Consider the following 19,632-nt stretch of genomic DNA (forward strand, 5'->3'; position numbering starts at 1 on the left):
CTTAGTGTTAGAATAACCAATAATGTACCTTCATTTTATTTTTTTACTAATTCATACTGACCTCTTCTTTTGTACAAATGATTGAAGCCTTACCTAAATAGCATTTTTCCAGTAGGAATAAAAATATATAAGGTATCCGATAAACTGAAGAGAGAGAACCACACATCCTATATGGAAATCAGCTAAATAGACTTACCATTAACTACCCATGATGCATTAAAGTAACTAGAATATATAATTTTATTTAACAGTAGAAAAGAACATTTGCATTTAATTATATTTCACAATGTATTTTCCCATCTTAAACACATCATCCTTTAATGCTTAACTCTAATTATTTAAAGGAATAATTAGGCTTTTACATTTATGAGCCACTGAATGTTTACCTGTTGATTTGGAATAAGAAACAACAGCATTTCCTTCCAATTCAGATGGTGTGTAATTTCTTTTCAGATAAACAGAAAAGGCTACTGTGCTGGTCATCTCTGGTTCTATAAGAAATATAAAAGTAACAAATTACACAATGGGAGGCAATTGTTATTAACAGCTAAAATGTATTAAGCACTCCCTACATGCCAGGTACTGTCATAAGCACTTTAATTGGAGTAACTCATATAATCTTCCTACAACCCTACAAGGTAGGTACCATTATTGTCTTTATTTTGTATGTGTGAGAAAACTAAAATATAGAGAGATTAAGAAGACTGTTGTGCAAGGTCACACAAGCTAACATTAGATGTAGGCACTGATTCTGGAATGTGGTATCTAGCATTCTACACCATTGCTCCTCTTTACCCAGAACAGGAAGAGAAATGGATACACAAAAGGGCACGAGAGTTTAGAGTCAAAATAATACTTTGTCATATCTAGAACAGTCTGCAGGAGAGAAATTCAGAAGCGGATTGGATATGGATACAAGAGTAGCAACTTCATAGACTGTGCACGCCCTTCTATGTAATATCTTTTTCCTCTAACCTATTTTAAAATAGATTAGAGATTTTTAACTAGAAAAATAAATTTTTCAGAATGTGATAAAAAGACAAATTGGAAGTATTATAAAAATAATTAGAAAAGAAACTGAGAATCCAGGGTTGGGCATCACCTACAAGGTTAATTCACTCAATCATTCACTTACTTATACAATCGATGAATATTTACTGAGTTTCCACTAGCTGCCAGGCACTCAGTAAATAGTTGGTTAAACAGAAGCAAAAAAGAGAAAAATGTTCTTGACCTCTTGAACAAGATAGAAAAGCCTTGACTGAAGAGCTACCATACAAAAAGACTTAACGGTAACTCAGAGGTCATTTTAACAAAAATAATGGTAACTTGGATGTAAGTGATTGGGAGTGACAGATTCTATATAAACAAATCTTACTAACCATTACCATTTATGACAATTCTTCTAGACATTATTATAGATAATTTATATAGATTCATTTGCAATTCAATCCTCAAAACAACCATGAAATATATGCAGAAATAATCTCGTTTTGCAATTAAAATAATTGAGCCTCCACATGATTACGATATTAGTTTGCCACTCAAACTCAAGTCAAACTCCAAAGCCAATATTCTTTCTTCAAATGTTACTGATTCAATAAATGGGAAAACACTAATAAAGAAAGCTTTCCAGAACTTGAGAACCTGAGCCAGGAGGATTGCAAATTCAAGGCCAGCCTAGGCTACATAGTAGGACCCTGTCTCAAAAAACATAAAAAAAGAAAGCTTTGCAAATTAAAATATTTACTTATAATAATAGGCCCAACTACTTGAAAAAACTTAAATATCTGTAATCTGAAAAAATAACTGATTGAATGTCCATGCTTGATACTTGGTGGGAAAACTAAGCAAAACAACACAATTATTGATTTCAGACAGATCTGTCTCACTATTTAAATAGATAAAAAACATGGAATGAAACAAGAACTAATACTGTTTTTTAAAAAAAACCTTACACCATGATAGACTATAAGCTAAAACAAAAACCTTACCAATAAATTCAAAGATGAACTGATCACAAGTCAACACTAAGGGTGGTTGCACATAGACTGATAATTTGGCTTTCTGCAATACCACTCGATTCTTCAGTGTAACCTAAGGGAACAGGAATTGGTATTAATATAAAGTCACATTTTATCCAAATTGACAGTATCACAACCACTTAAAATCACTAGCACATAATTGGGAAAACTGGGAACAATGAGTAATTGCAAAACAGAACATGGAACATAAGTATTAGATTAAAATGTTCTATCCAACAGAAACTAAGCAAAGGAGTTGGACAGATTTTTCTCCCAAGAAGATAAAAAGATGAGCAATATACAGATGAAAAAGCAAATACAAACCAAACCCACAAATATATATTACTAAGCACACATTAAAATGGTTACAATCAAATGGACAGCAGTTGTTAGTATGATGTGGAGGAACTGGAACTCTCATATACTGCAAGTAGGAATGAAAAGTGGTACATGAAAAGTGGCACTGAAGAAATGTTTGGCAATTCTTAAAAAGTTAAACATAAATGTACCATACTACCTCATAATTCCACACCAAAAGAAATGAAAACAAATGCCCACTCAAAGCCTTGAACAAATGTTTGTAGTAATGTTATTCATAACAGCCAAAGTGTAGAAACAATCCAAATGTGCATCATGATGAGTAGATAAACAAAATGTGGTATATGTATACAATGGAAAAAAAAGAAATAAAGTATTGGCTTATGCTAGACTACAGATGAACCTTGACAATCATTATGCTAAGTGAAAGAAGCCAGTCACAAAGAATCACATATTATATAATTCTATTTACATGAAATGTACAGAATAAGCAACTCTACAGAAAAACAAGATAGATTAGCAGTTGCTTCAAAATGAGAGGGATGAGAAATGACAACTAATTGATGTTTCTTTGAAGGGGAAAAATGTTCTAAAATTAAATTGTAGGGTGGTTGCCCGATTCTGTAAAGAATCATTGAGGTGAGTGAGTTGTCTAGTATGGAAATGATATCTCAATAAAGGTGTTTAAAATGTCCTATCAAAGAAAAGGGAAATCTTTCCTCATGGCTATTAAATAACTATATCATGAAATTAAGTGTGTTAATTCTTTTTTCACATGTAGTTATACTATCATTAATTATTCATCTTATCTAGTATTTTTTTACAGAAGTCAGTTATCCTCCTATGATTTCCTTAATTAGGTGGATTTACACTAGTCTAGATATTAGTGAAAAGCACTGCATTTTCATCCAGGGCTTATCATAAAAATGTATAATGTAACTAATTATAGGAAATATCAAAAAATACCAAAATTAACTACTGCATTTCTAACGTGGCTATATTTCCAAACTGGTGCTCTTGGTTGGTGATGCTAAGAAAATCCTTTACTCCAATAAGAATGAATTTCTAAGAACTGGGATAACATCTGCCTGGGATACAGTGTGGGTTTAAGTACAGAAAGCCACAATTTCTCTCACTCTTCCTGAGGAGAAAGATCAGTAAAAACCATCAGACCAAAGAATCTTTACTAAAAGTATCTTTTCAAGCTACCAAAGAGAAGTTTAAAGGCCTGGCTTCCACTAGCATGTTCTCTCTTTGGATTTGGTCTATTAAAAGTTCCAGCCTCTTTGAAAAGTCTCTGTTAGATGATTTCATAGCACTTGGCAGACACACAGTCACCAGTCTAAGTAGGGTAACTACATAAACTGAGTCAGAACCTCGATGGACAGGACCAAGTATTGGTATTTTTAGAGCTCCCAAATTATTCTTACCAGGAATCACTAGTCAATTGAGAGCCACTATTCTATGTGCTACCTTTGTTATGGAGAAGTTAAGTCTACTTATTAGACTGTATTATACAAGTCTGACACATTATTATTTATTGATGTAATGCAAGGATATTCTTATTTTTAAGAAAGGTAGTTGTGAATTTTTTCTTAAGTAAAAGGCATGTATTATCTATCACTTAATTATACATACATATTAATATAATACATAAAAAATATACAATTGACTTACAAACATTACATACATATAATTAAAGCCAGTAAATGTCTTGTGTTAATTTTAAGGGATGTGAGTATTATATACAGCTTAAAAATAAATTACACAACATTTTGACCTGTAAAATAAAAATTTTAAAAGAGAATTACTGATGCAAACAAATATGGTAAAGATAGCAAGTGAACAATGAGTTCTTGATGTTTACTTTATAAGCCCTGTTAATACATAAGGGAATTGGCATACCACAAACAAAACATCCTCAATGATGCCTGAACATTGTAAACAACAAAATACCTTTCTAATAAAACCCTGATGGTAATTCTTACAAGAAGAAACTACAAGTGCCACAGACAACCTTCTTTCAAGTAGATAGCTAGTCCATTAAATAAAAAGGACCAACTTAAGAACTTTTCTATTAATAATAATATAATAATAACAATGTTAGTCTATATAGATGTACACACACATATATATATAAACAGCCATAGCAGTTTTCTATATTCATGAAACCATGCTAATAAATTATTATGTGCATTATCTCATTCAATCTTCACAACAGCGTGAAGTAAGTACTATCACACACATTCGACAAAAGACAAAACTGTAGTTCAAAGCTCAGTCACTTGTTCAAGGCCACTTTTACAGAAGTAAAAGAATAACAATATAATTCCAGTTTGTCAGAATCCAGAGTCCATGCCTTTAACCAGTAGCAGCTAAATCACAAAATAACTTCACAAATGAAAAAAGGTTCTTCGTTTTATAGTTCGAAAACAAGGTTCAGAGAAGGTTAAAAAAAAAAAATGCCCAAAGTCACTGAGAGCTGGAGAGTTGAAAACTATAATCTGGAACATTTTCTGAGAGTCAGTTTTTTTAAGTGAAAATGAAAACTCCTCAGAGTAAGAATAAATTTGGGAAAAAAAAAACAAAAAACAGACATTCTGACCCTGCCTGGCATAATGATGTCTACTTAGACAATAATCACACAATTTTACATTGTTACAAGAAGGGTGTGCATTTGCTTTAGGTGCACAATCATGATAGCTCCCATATATAGATTTACTGACTTCAAAACAATGGGCTAAGTACTTTAAAAAACACAAATCAAAGAGATGTGAGAAAAATAACTTACAGTATAAAAGAATAGTTGTGTCTGAGCCAAAGAGAGTTAAAGACTTGGCTAAATCATAAACTTCATATTTAAAGACTAAAATAATTATAGAATATTAAGGAAAAATATAAAATGTTAGTACAAGAATTTTTCATGCTATATTCTGCTTCTAATGAAATGAAATATAATACTTAGGAAATATAATAATAAATTTTTATCCTAGATGTACAAATATGATTCCAAAGGCCAGGTATGAACAACTACTCTGCCTTGGTGCCTGGAATAGCTGGTTACACATCATGCACACATACTCAAGGAAGCCATATCTTCATTCATTTGGAACAGATGGAAAATTTTTCTCAATTAACAGGATTTATTATGATGGAAATTTCCATGGTTATATGTCTTGGCTGCTGTTATTATAAAGGGCCAAAAGGAGAGATTTATAGCAGAAACTTGTAAAGAAACTGTCAGAAAGGATCAGGAACTCATTGTGTCTGCTGTGTGAGTTCAACCTATTGTGTACAACTCTTGTATGTTACATTGCTTCTGGTGCTTTTATAATGACAATGAGAAACAGAGTTGGGACACAGGCATTCTCAAGTATAGGAAATAAATTTCACTAATGGTGGAGAATACTCCTGGAATGTCATGCCATCATTTTAAGGTGGCTAGTAAACATTAAAGGCAAAGAACTGCGAGAGAGACAAAGGCAACTTACATCAACAACTCCTGGTGACTGGATTGGGAAAAAGAGAATGGCAAAAGCAATGTTATCTGGTTTCGGTATAAGACTTCTTTTTGCAATTTACAGTGTGCTCCTGAATTACTACATGTATGAGTCTGAACAACATAATGGCATAGGTATAAAACAGGTTTCCCCACACAAAAGTACAGATCATTCCTGGAACTCTGCAGTTATTTTTATTTTTCTTAAATGTTTGACTTCTTACCACTAATGCCCTTTCAGACCCAGAAGTGTTAATGAGATGCAGCCTTTGATTGGGTGGGGGAAGGGAAACTGGGGAAAGACCACCCTTGTTCCCAGTGGCAAGAATCCAAAAAAAATTAGCTTAGGAAACCATTATAAGATTGGGCTCCCCTTCAACACTGACCAAAGATATCCACACTTGGGCCACCCGCTGGTCCAGGGTAAGCGAACACAATTAGTAAAGCCTAGTACCCTGTTAAGTTCCTCCAAGGACAGCAACCCATAATCTAAAAAAACATAAAGACTTCTCCAAATTTTGACTAAGTGAATTGCCAAAATCTACAACTTTTCCTGGCTTCCAAAGGTCTAGGCAGTGATAAATATTTTCAGCTTAATAATGTGCTGACTGATTACCACACTTTAATCTGAATGCTTTAAGAGAGCTCTACATTTCAGCTTCAGCTCTAAAATTCAACAATGAGAGGACTAAAAATCTTAACCAAAACCACATCCTTCATATTCTGTTTTTCCAAGACTATCAATTTGTCACTGCTCTACTTTGTGGCTTCTTCATTTAATATTTTCATGCTATAAATATAACCATTTAAAGCTAATGTTATGGCAGATAAATGACTACGAATTCTTTTAAAACACATACAATCACACATAAAAGAAAGATATTGTTACCATTCACGTACTTTTCCAATATCATGCCACAGTTTACTTATAAATAATTGCTATAGTCACCTAGTTGCTCTATTATGAATGGTGATGACATAATTCCTTTAGCAGATTTAAAATTCCAGTTTTATTACTAGAAAAAACCTGGATCATGCTACACATGTAAATAAGGGTAGAAAGAAGTCATAATAACTGTTTAGGTTATATACATATTTCTAGAAATGGAATTATCAGTTTTATATTTGTAGGTAACAAGAAAGGTTTCTAGTCACTACCCACGGCTAAAACTTACAAATTTGAAATGTTTATTTTATATTTCTATAAGCTACTTACAGGAAAACAATAGTGACAGATGTAATGAAATATGTAATATTATATGCACATTAAAGTCTAAAAACTGGTACAATACCTTCACGGTGATGGAAGGGACAAGGTCACTTCCAACTTCAACATCAGTGGCTTGCTGTAAGCACAGAATTGAGAAGAGAAAGAAGAACGATTTCAATATTACCTGGCATGAGTAAATACAATGAGTATAATATATACTTGTCACCATCAAATAGGAAACTAACTATAAAGAATTTATCACTCTAACAACAGACTAAAAGAGTTGATGTGACTTTTTGGACTTCTTCATGTGGAAAGTCATGAGGTAATATTCAAAAACCCATCACTCAGAAAAAGAAAGAGAGGTCACATATTCTATCAAATCATTCTATTTCCAAATTTATTTAAATGTTTTAAGTACTGATTCCATTAACTTGTCCCTTATATATTGGAAGAATTCCTGTATCTTCCAAAAAGGTATGCCTTATTCAGATTAGTAACATGTATGTAAGACATGTGTCTAAAGATATAATAAGTAGCCTTAAACCGAGAAAGTAAAAAAATGGAATTTTATTTTTTTACTAGTGCATATCATAAAACTAATTCAATAGGCCTCTCATCAGCTTGAGATACCTTGTCCTACCTCTTAAAGAAATTATAGAATAATACAATAAGGCAACTATTTCCTTGTAATTTGGCATACTGAGAGTAGTATATCATGGGAAAAAATGTGCAATCTATGATAGAATAAGATCAATAGGTAACATATTTTCTAGTAATACCCACAATTAAGATTATGATGTCGGTATCCAACAAATCAATCAGATTCACCACTTTTTCCATTGAAACATTTGTAACTAAGAAAAACTAAGCCACTTCTAAGCAATGGAGACAACTATGGTGCCATAGGCATCAGCAGAATCAAGAGTTGAGAGACTCCTATTCTAGTTACAGCTCTATAGGGAATCATATTTGAACTATGATCCACTCAGTCAGAAAGATGACTGAGATAGCAATATTTGTCTCCTTTACAAAAGACTCCATTCCAACATAAATTACATTTCTATTTTTAAGATGTGTGCTTTCATAATACTGATGCAAAATTAAATACTAATTCAGACTTTGGCTCCAGTACTATACCACCCAAAATCCAGGAAATGTTTCACATTTAGCTATCCACAGACCTAGAAGAGTAACCAACATCTGTTTCCTGCCTTATTTAATCCACATCTACACACCTAGATATTTCAAGGATAGTAGCCCTTTAGAAATATAAGATTATAGTCAGAGAAAAATGGCTATAAGAAGATACCATGGCCTTATAGCCACATAAATTATCAGGCTAATGTTTTCCAGTGGAATGAATATGATACTTTTAAGAAATCTCTGAAGAAGGAAAAAAATAGTAGCACAGGGAAAACAAAGCTGGAAAGAGACACCTAGTTAAAAAGAAACAGCACTCAAGGTTGCCCATAGGGAAATATATATTACATTATAATACTACTACACTGTCTGTAGACCTTTTCCTACAAGGATCAAAAGGTCCCAAAGAACAGAAAGGGAATCCTTCACTCCAAATAGCCTATGCTTAAGAGAATAGAGAAAAAATTATATAAGTTGTCCAAAGGAAAAAAAGAGTCATTTCCAGCAAGAAAATGTATAAGCAGAAATGTTCCATTCAGGTTACACCCTTCAGATAGAGTGAGAAATGGTGTGTGCCAAATGACCAATGTTGAAAACAGTGCGACTACTATGTATCTCAGCTCAGTGAATGTTTTTTTCATATATGGTCCTGCTCTTTTTTTAAGTATACCCAGTTTGCTATATCACAGCAATGTTAACAGGATTTTTAGCACAAGTTGAGTTGGCTGTTTATACCAAGATTAATCTTTGAAGACTCATGACAACTACTGATTAGATTAATGCTCTGGTACTTAAATATCAAAGACATTTCCCAGGAGGTCTTATACAATGATAGCAACTACAAATATGATAAAGTGAAGAAAGTCCAATCACTTCTCTAAATTGATCATCTTTTGGCAGAGGCACAGATAAACTTAACAGATTTTACCCCAACCTCATGCAATGGGAAATAATCCATTACACCCAAACAAGTATTTACAGAACACTAAACAGAGATGGAGTAATATAACCAAGCCCTTTCATCCTTCCTGTTTCTCAGTTTTATTGATTCAGAATAAACAGATATTGAGTAGCCATTAGAAGGTAAGCCCTAAGGATACAGCAATGGTGGTGATGATGATGCCGGAAGAAGCAAAATGTAATTTAATAATGACTATCATAACAATTCAACAGAATACATTTTATTATCTCTATTTTATAGATGAGAAAACAGACTAGAAAATTAAGTGCCTTGTGTGGGTCACCCAAATATAACTGAAGGGAAAAATAATTTCTAGACCAACTATCTGTATTTTTTGGTGTGTGCAAGGTGGTACTGGAGTTTGAACTCAGGGACTCACACTTGCCAGGCAAGCACTATAACACTTGAGCCACACACAACCCTTTCTTGCTTTCATTATTTTTAAGGTACGGTCTCTCATAGGACTGATCTCAGACCACGATCCTCCTTTTCCCTCACATGCAGCTGGGATCACAGACATGTACCACCATGCCTGGCTTAGGTTGAAATGGGATCTCAGTAACTTTTTGTACAGACTGGCCTACAACTGGGATTCTCCCAATATCTACCTCCCAAGTAGTTGGGATTATAGCCGGGACACTCAGCATAAAATATCTGTCCTCTTAATCTACTACCATAATGTATTAAAGACTGTAAGTCATCAAACTCTGTCTGAGCTAGGCCATTCACAAATGTTATCTCATTGAACCGTCAACAAAACTCTTGTGGGGTAGATATGATTCATCTGAATTAGAATTATTTCACTACTTTGGTACTGAGAAAGTTGTTTTTAAAAATAAAGTAGATTCAGAACAAGGGCAAGAACCTTTTCTACTATTCCTCCTCACTCTGCTCACATTTTTTAAAAAATATAATCCTACCTAAGAAGCTGCTTACTAGCACTAAGACAGGAATGTTTTTATTCAGATGGTAACAGAGCCTAAAATTTGTTATTTTCCCTGAAGTTTCTAGTGGAAGACCTAGAGCTTCGATCCCAATTCGAAATATGTAAATACACCTACAGACACTGAATCAAAGTTAGGAGACACTATAGCAGAAACTTCCAAGTCATCTTCTTTCTCAGTCATGGGCCAAATACCTGTAATTTAAAAAAGAGAGAGAGAGAGAGATTTAATTATAAAATAAAATCTGCTATATATAGTTTTATTTAAAGTTTGTCTACAACACATTAAAAGTCCCCATGAGTTAAAAAAAATTAATGCCTTACATTATTAGAAACCCAATGCTAATTATTGCCACTATAATACTGGAAAGAAAAATAATTTTTCTCTATAAAGCTATCAAGTAAGATCTGAACCACTAACTAACTAGTACTAGGAATTTTAAGGTCCTCTCCTTGACTATTAGTGAAAGCCCCAATTAGTACAAGGGCAAGTCGGTCATAACTATCAACATACAAAATGTATAGATCCTGTGATTTAATAATTTCACTCCCATGAATTTACCAAATACTCAGACATGCTGTTAGCAGTCACTTAAAATATTAATAATGACTGAAGTATCTACATATCTATTAATAGGGAAATGGTTAAATAAAACATGGTATATTCATACTATACAGTGGTCCAACAAATAAGAGTGCCAGAAATCTTTAAACACTGATATAAAAAGAAATCAAAGACATACCCACTAATTTTCAAGAAGATGTAGTAATCTAATATGCATAAATCTGTGTAACAACAAGTACATAATCCTGAATATTTTCCAGAAGAATACACAAAACTCTTCATAAGGACTGCCTTCAAAAAATGAAGCTAGGACTTGAGGTCAAAGGGAGAGCTACCTCTGATTGTTTATCTTTTTGTACCATCTGAAATATTTTTACCATATACACTGCTATGGTTTAGATGGGGTTTGAGTGTGTTCCCCAAAGGTTCAGAGGGGAAGCTGGGACTCCAGTGTTGTGATGTTAAGGAGCAGGGGGAACGTTAAGAGGCAGAGTCTAGTAGGAAGCTGTTAAGTCATTGAAAGCACTGCTCTTTAAAGGAATTGATATAGTTCTCATGGAATGCTGATTAGTTCTTACAAGAGGGATGTTATTAAAAGGGCAAGAAAGAGGGGTACCAGTGGCTCATTCCTATAATCCTAGCTACTTGGGAGGCTGAGATTGGAAGGATTGCAGTTTGACGCAGCCTGAACAAACAGTTTGCAAGACCCCCATCTCCAAAATAACCAGAGAAAAATGGACTAGAGATGTGGCACAATCTGTAGAGCATCTGCTTTGCAATGTGAAGTCCTAAGTTCAAACCCCAGTCCCACCCAAACAAAACTAGGGGGACAGGCTTCTCCCTTCTCTCTGACTTCCTGTCTTACTCTCTCTTGCACTCTTGCCCCCGTATATCCTCCTGTCACCTGCTATAAGGTCCTTACTAGAAGCAAGCCAGTGCTGACCTCATGCCCTTGGACCTCTAGAACTGTGACCTAAATAAACCTCTTTTCTTTATAAAGAAACTAGCTTCAGGTATTTTCCTACAGAAACACAAAATGGACTAACATATACATGTTATTTTCATAATTTTAAATCACAGAGATCTTAAATAACAAATAAAATTATATTTACTCTCACATACTTGTATACACACATTTTATGTATGTATAAAAACATCTTTTTAACAATAAATGAGTGATGCTATGGAAACAGCCAAGATGCCCCACTACTGATAAATGGATTAAGAAAATGTGGTATTTATATACAATGGAATTTTATTCAGCCACAACGAAAAATAAAATTTTGTCATTTGCAGGCAAATGGATGGAACTAGAGAACACCATCTTAAGCCATGATCAGAAAGCCAAAGGTTGCTTGTTTTCTCTCATATGAGGAATATAGACCTACACAAATATAAGCAATATTTTGAAAGAGAGGTCATACTAACGGGAAGTCCCATATGAGAGAGGTAGAATAAAAGAAGGAAGTTAAGAAGGTGAATATGGTTGATATACTTTCTATACAAGAATGAATGGAGAATTTTTAAGCCTGTTGAAATCACCATAAGAAGGGGACTAAGGTAGAAAGGAGAAAAACAGAGGAGATGAACCGGTTTCGGTTGTAATCTGTCTGTCTGTCTGTCTATCTATCTATATATCTATATCTATCTAAATCTAGCTATCTATTTCCTTCTCTGTGTATATAGATGGAAATGTCATCTATCTATCTATCTATCTATCTATCTATATCTAAATCTAGCTGTCTATTTCCTTCTCTGTGTATATAGATGGAAATGTCAAAACGAAACACCCTGTAAAGCTATCTTAAACAAATAAAAATGTCTTTTAAAAAAAAAATGGAGAACAAGAAGGTAAAACAGGTCCTGTCTGGGGGTTAGAACAAGTAGGAGGGAGAGGATATAAGGAAAGGATGCAGGAGGATGAGTAAGATAGAAGCATTATGTACTCATGTATGAGAATAGATAAAGGAGACTTGTTAAAGCTATTCCAGGAATGGGGGAAGGAAGATAAAGGAGAATAATGGAGGGGGTGAATTCAACTATGATCAATTGTAGGAAGTTTTGTAAATATCACAATGTACCCCAGTATGATAATAATGATATTAAAAGAAAATTAAAAGAAAACAAAATTTAAAAAACTCATTTGCTTCCCTCCTCCCCCCCAAAAAACAATAAATGAGTCATGTACATACATGCATGCATGCACGCGTGCACATGCGCGTGGATACACACACACATCTAATAAATGCCTACTCAACATTTATTCTTCCCTCCTCCATCTTTGTGACAAACCCCTATTTTTGTTGAGGTATTCAGTTACATCTTAGAGAACTCTCCTCTCCTGGGCTCCAGAGCTGAATCTAATCATGGTGATTCCACTCCACTGACCATTTGTTGTTTTAGGCATGAACATGGCTCTTTATTCTGGCAAATGGGAGGCAAGGGAAATTGGAGTCGGGGAGTGCATGCATATGCTTTCTCCCCAATAAAAGACAGACTTTGGAGAAATCATCCTCTTCTTCACTGGAAACCATATCTGCACACACTACCTAGAACGTCTGAGGTCACCCTGTACCCCTGAGAAAATCATCCCCACACATGAGGACAGATAACTGAAAACATGGAAAGCACTTGGAAGATGTCTCTCAAAAAAAGGAATTATCCCCAACTGCTGCCCACCAATACTGCAAAATTTGGAAAGGGAATTTCTAAGCCTAGTGACAATACAAAAGGCTATTTATTACCCATCTAATAACTATTCTTCAAATCTGTACTAAAAGGAGCCCAATTTTATTCTGAGCAACAAAGCACTCAGTAAAAAGACTTAATTCCCCATCCTGTTCTGCAGTTCAGGGTGTGGCTTCCAGGAAAGCACATACAGGGAGCTGACTCAGCTGCAGATACAAAGGCAGAAGTTCCAACAGATGACTCTGGGACAGACGAAATCATGATTACTGATGACAATGGAACTGCCAAGCCAACCCCAGGACTGCCCACGACTGGGCAGGCTTCTTTTATATGAGAAAAAAAAAAATGAAGCTCTACCTTGTTTAAGCTGCCTTATTTGGGAATTCTGTTATATGCAGACAGACACAACCCTATGTTAACAAATCACCAAGTTCAAATGTTTCCAGTACTTCTAGTAGCATCAACTTTAGTGACACCAAACATTTCACATAGGGCGCAGGCTCCTTTATGTGCCCACATCTTCTGCTATCTCCTTCCAGAAAACACAGCTGTGTGGGGGCCTAGTGTAAGCACCTGGTGCTTTGCGCTCACTCCAGAATCAGATCATAATCAACTGTTTAAATTATGAGGAAATTCTAGCTCTGAAATCCCCTACTATCAGACATTGTTGACTACTGATAACAAAAATGCTTGGCAAGATTCATACTAATGAGTTAAATACGAATAGCTTCAGAATCCATGAGCCATACAAAAATTATTACTATAATTTCATGTTTACAACATACATTCCTCATATTACTTAAACACATAAAGTCAGCTTCAAACACACTTTTATTATAGTAGATAATATATACCATGTGTACAAAAAAATCTCTTTAAATTGGCTTTAAGTTTTGCTGCAACTCTTCCTTTGAAAACTTTTTAAAGCTTTAAGTATGGAATGTAACCCACAAGATTCTGAACTTTCTTTTGCAAGTTGAAGCCACTGTACTAAAATGAGTGGCATTAAAATGAATAATGAGGTCATCAAAAAGTTCAGAGTTTTAACTTTCCATACTGTACAATGAAATAATTTGGTACATTTATAGAACTACAAATATTTCAATAAACAAACATACAAAAGTTTTATAAGGGTACAGAATACTAATCTTTCTTCCATATCTAAAAATAAAATATTTTAAAAGATTTTCTTCTCAAAAAGTTTCTCTTTTGCTAATAAAACCAAATAATGGTCACATAAATAGAACAGGAAACTTCAAACACTGAGTAAAATTTGAGATTATGTAAATATTGAATTTTGCTCTCACGTCGGTGGATACATTCCTAGCTTAATTAGCAGTTATTTCAAGATATACAAAAGGTCACAGGTAATGACAAGCAAAAAAGCCTAATTCTCACTCAAGGGCATCACTATGACCACCAACAAATAACTCAGCTGTGAGGAATCGTCTAAGAAATTTCATACATAATTAATGTTCATCAAATTTCCATTAGCATATTGCTTATGAAAAGAACAAAATCAAAAGATGCAAACTTTGGAGTGAAAACAACATTATTCAATGGTCTTTAGAAATTTCTTACTTCATAAATACTCCACTCTTCCCCAACTAAATCTTTAGTGAAAATGAAACTTGTAATTCCATTAAGACCGATGATACTGGTATCTAATATTGAAAAATATATAGTGCAGTATGACACATCCAATTTTAATCTTTTTCTACGTGAAATAAATCACGTAGAAAAGTGCTGACAACAACTCAGTTTTAAAGTAATTGGAGGGTGAGATTCCAAAATGGTGGCTAGAGGGAAGAAGCTGAAAGCACGCCTCCTAAAGTAAAATCTTGGAGAGACGCTGGAGATACACCTTACAAGAAAAACCACGAGAAGAGGCAAAATTTTAACCCCTCCACACCTCCAGCCTGCGCATAGCATCCCCACTTCACATTAAATGGAGAAACCAGGAGGGCTCCAGCGTCGCAGCCAGACACCAGTGCCCAGACTGCTTGGGAAGAAGCAGACCACAAGGTGAGCTAAGCAGCACGCAGTACTCCCAGACAACCCTGGGCCAGATCAGCATAGCCCTCCTGGAGAGACTGACCCGCACCCAGGGAAAAAAGAAAAGAAACTGAATAATAAGCAGTAACAACAAAAAAGACACATAGCAAAGAGGGCGGGGGGGGGGCCCAAGCGCCGAAGAAGGGAGGAGGGGCAATCCCTCACAGAACTGTAATGAGGAGAGAAAAAACCCAAATAAGTCAAATCAGGAATGCAAAAGGGGAGATAACAACAAAAACCATGGAAGTCCAGGAAATCATCAGAGAGCACTTTGAGAATGTATATTCAAACAAATTCGAAAATCTTAAAGAAATAGACAGATTTCTACATACATATGATCATCCAAAATTGAACCAAGAGAATATTAATCACCTGAATAGATCTATAACACAAAATGAAATTGAAGCAGCAACAAGAGTCTCCCAAAAAAGAAAAGTCCAGGACCTGATGGATTCTCTCAATAGACGCAGAAAAACCCTTTGATAAGATCCAACACTATTTCATGATAAAAGCTCTAAGAAAATTAGGAATAGAAGGAAAGTACCTCAACATTATAAAAGCTATATATGACAAACCTACAGCCAGCATTATACTTAACAGAGATTGGTACAATCAACATAGTAAAAATGTCTGTACTCCCAAAAGTAATCTACATGTTTAATGCAATTCCCATCAAAATTTCAATGACATTCATTAAAGAGATCAAAAAATCTACCATTAAATTTATATGGAAACACAAGAGGCCATGAATAGCCAAGGCAATACTCAGTCATAAGAACAATGTGGCAGGTATCACAATACCCAACTTCAAACCATATTACAAAGCAATAACAATAAAAACAGCATGGTACTGGCACAAAAACAGACATGAAGACAAGTAGAAAAGAATAGAGGAACCAGATATGAAGCCACACAACTATAACCAACTTGTCTTTGACAAAGGCGCTAAAAATATATGATGGAGAAAAGACAGCCTCTTCAACAAAAACTATTGGGAAAACTGGTTAGCAGTCTGCAAAAAACTGAAACTAGATCCATGTATATCACCCTCTACCAATATTAACTCAAAATGGATCAAGGATCTTAATATCAGACCCCAAACTCTAAACTTGGTACAGGAAAGAGTAGGAAATACTCTGGAATTAATAGGTATAGGCAAGAACTTTCTCAACGAAACCCCAGCAGCACAGCAACTAAGAGATAGCATAGATAAATGGGACTTCATAAAACTAAAAAGCTTCTGCTCAACAAAAGAAATGGTCTCTAAACTGAAGAGAACACCCACAGAGTGGGAGAAAATATTTGCCAGCTACACATCAGACAAAGGACTTATAACCAGAATATATCAGGAATTCAAAAAAGTAAATTCTCCCAAAATTAATGAACCAATAAAGAATGGGCAAGTGAACTAAACAGAACTTTCTCAAAAGAAGAAATTCAAATGGCCAAAAAACACATGGAAAAATGCTCACCATCTCTAGCAATAAAGGAAATGCAAATTAAAACCACACTAAGATTCCACCTCAACCCTGTTAGAACAGCCATCATTAGCAACACCAGGAACAACAGGTGTTGGTGAGGATGTGGGGAAAAAAGAACCCTCTTATACTGCTGGTGGGAATGTAAACTAGTACAACCACTCTGGAAAAAAATTTGGAGGCTACTTAAAAAGCTAAACATTGATCTACCATATGATCCAGCAATACCACTCTTGGGGATATACCCAAAAGACTATGACACAGATTACTCCAGAGGCACCTGCACACCCATGTTTATTGCAGCACTATTCACAATAGCCAAGTTATGGAAACAACCAAGATGCCCTATCACTGAGGAATGGATTAAGAAAATGTGGTATTTATACACAATGGAATTTTATGCAGCCATGAAGAAGAACGAAATGTTATCCCTCGTTGGTAAATGGATGGACTTGGAGAACATCATTCTGAGTGAGGCTAGCCTGGCACAAAAGACCAAAAATCGTATGTTCTCCCTCATATGCGGACATTAGATCAAGGGCAAACACAACAATGGGATTGGACTTTGATCACATGATAAAGCGAGAGCACACAAGGGAGGGGTGAGGATAGGTAAGACACCTAAAAACTTAGCTAGCATTTGTTGCCCTCAACGCAAAGAAACTAAAGCAGATACTTTAAAGCAACTGAAGCCAATAGGAGAAGGGGACCAGGAACTAGAGAAAAGGTTAGTTTGAGAAGAATTAACCTAGAAGGTAACACACATGCACAGGAAATCAATGTGAGTCAACTCCCTGTATAGCTATCCTTATCTCAACTAGCAAAAACCCTTGTTCCTTCCTATTATTGCTTATACTCTCTCTTCAACAAAATTAGAGATAAGGGCAAAATAGTTTCTGCCGGGTAGTGAGGGGGTAGGGGGGGAGAGGGAGGGGGCGGTGGGATATGGGAGGGGTGGGGGAAGGGGGGAGAAATGACCCAAACATTGTATGCACATATGAATAAAATAAAAATTTAAAAAGAATTAAGTAAAAATAAAAAAATTAAGTAATTGGAGGTACTTTTAAAGACCTGAGTTTCACTGGTTTACTTTCAAAACTTTCTAAATGAAAGTGTGAAGCCAAAACATAACAACTCCATTTTTAATACTCATATTTTTAAATATATAATCTCAATTTCTTAGAACCAGAGGAATATAATCTTGGTAATACAGACTCAAAAGTACACAAATCTAGGAAGTGATTTGACCAGGGCTAAGATCAGCTCTGTGGTTTTGGTGGCTTTAATGCTGCGCTTCTTTTATTATTCCTACTTGTTTCAACATTTCTTTTATGTGAACATAGTCCACATTTTTTCTCATTAAAAAAATACTTGTACCTGACTCTGAAAGGGAAACTTAAAGTAATGCTTTTCACATGTCCAACTCAAACTGCAAGGTTGGTATTTTGTTTCTTTTTTTAATTTAAAAAAATTATACCCTTGTGAATCCCAAAGTAAGATAATACTGAGTTATTCAAAACTTAGGAAATGAAAATATCACCATTCTCTGAACCATTAGAAATCAGCATAGCACAGGCTACACTCCATTTGAATGGCAAATTAACTCAAACTATAAAGTATATCACCAAGCTGCAAATTACTACATTTTAGTAACAAAGTGGTAAGTCATGTACTAATTTGGTTTCTTTTAAAAGAAGCAACAAATATTTTTTCAGGGATATTATACATAAATAAATGACCACCCTGTCATGTAAATACTGTGTACACATGTACGTAGTAAATGGAAAAATGATACCTGATGAAAATATTCCAGGAATAGGAGGGGGAATGATGAAAGGAGAATGATGGAGGGGATGAATTCAACTATGATACAGATGGAATACTGTAAGAACTTTTGTAAATGCCACAATGTACCCCCAGCACAACAAAATAAATAAGTAAATAAATAATCACTCTAATGTTCTTCTCGAGGCCTAAAACCACTAACCCAAAGAAGGACTGCTTGTTTCACTGGAGCTAAAAACACAAAACCAATAACAAAGACCTTTAGTAGCACTATCCCTGAAGCACATTAACAAAAGCATTACCTTAAATAAGGCATAGTTTTCAGAAGCTATAACATACAAAATGAGCACAAAGACCTTGTATGCTAAAGAGCCACATTGCCTTACAATGTCTTTAATAAAGTATGGGGAAGAAAATTAACTAATATATACAAAACAATATCAAAAGACAAGAAAACATGAATTTTATAATGCAATACTAAAATTAAATAAAAAGTTGCAAATGAAATACCTTGTGATTTAAAATCTTTTATGACTTTCTGAAGTTCTTTCAATTCAACATCAAGTTCATCATAGTTTAGTTCTCTAGATTCAATTATTGGTGCTTGGAACAGAGAAGGGTCTGTCCCCAGGTATGAACACTGTAAGTGGCCATCATCACTGAGAGTGACTATCACTCCCTTTAAATCACTACAAGAAAGAAGACAGAATGAGACACAGTTATATTTCAGTACAGTCTGTCTTGACACACTATAGCTGTACTCAATAAAGCTTCTACATGCCATTAATAACCATCTGTTTGCAAAGCTTTACTTCAAAGACGCAATGCAAACGTATCAAACACCATTTATACTTACAGACATCCTCCAATGACAACATTCATTACAGGAGGGAGGGGAAAACCTTTTAAATTATCATAATAGCCACATGGTGACCTAACTATATGGCAAATCCTGCTCTCTAG

General features: G+C 34.8%; 1 protein-coding gene across 15 annotated transcripts in view; it reads right to left on the minus strand.

The window, feature by feature from the left end:
* Positions 1–19,632, minus strand: part of Bbs9 (Bardet-Biedl syndrome 9) — a 481,139-nt gene that overhangs the window by 262,949 nt on the left and 198,558 nt on the right. For all 15 annotated transcript variants that reach the window (XM_074065326.1, XM_074065324.1, XM_074065323.1 and 12 more), the window contains 5 exons: positions 19,180–19,358; positions 10,217–10,293; positions 7,134–7,187; positions 1,995–2,097; positions 387–491 (listed from right to left, as the gene is read on the minus strand). In XM_074065326.1, coding sequence (XP_073921427.1) covers positions 387–491; positions 1,995–2,097; positions 7,134–7,187; positions 10,217–10,293; positions 19,180–19,358 — 518 coding nt within the window. The remainder of the gene's footprint in view (positions 1–386; positions 492–1,994; positions 2,098–7,133; positions 7,188–10,216; positions 10,294–19,179; positions 19,359–19,632) is intronic.

This window comes from Castor canadensis, chromosome 2, assembly GCF_047511655.1.
Source record: "Castor canadensis chromosome 2, mCasCan1.hap1v2, whole genome shotgun sequence".
NCBI classification, from domain to species: domain Eukaryota; kingdom Metazoa; phylum Chordata; class Mammalia; order Rodentia; family Castoridae; genus Castor; species Castor canadensis.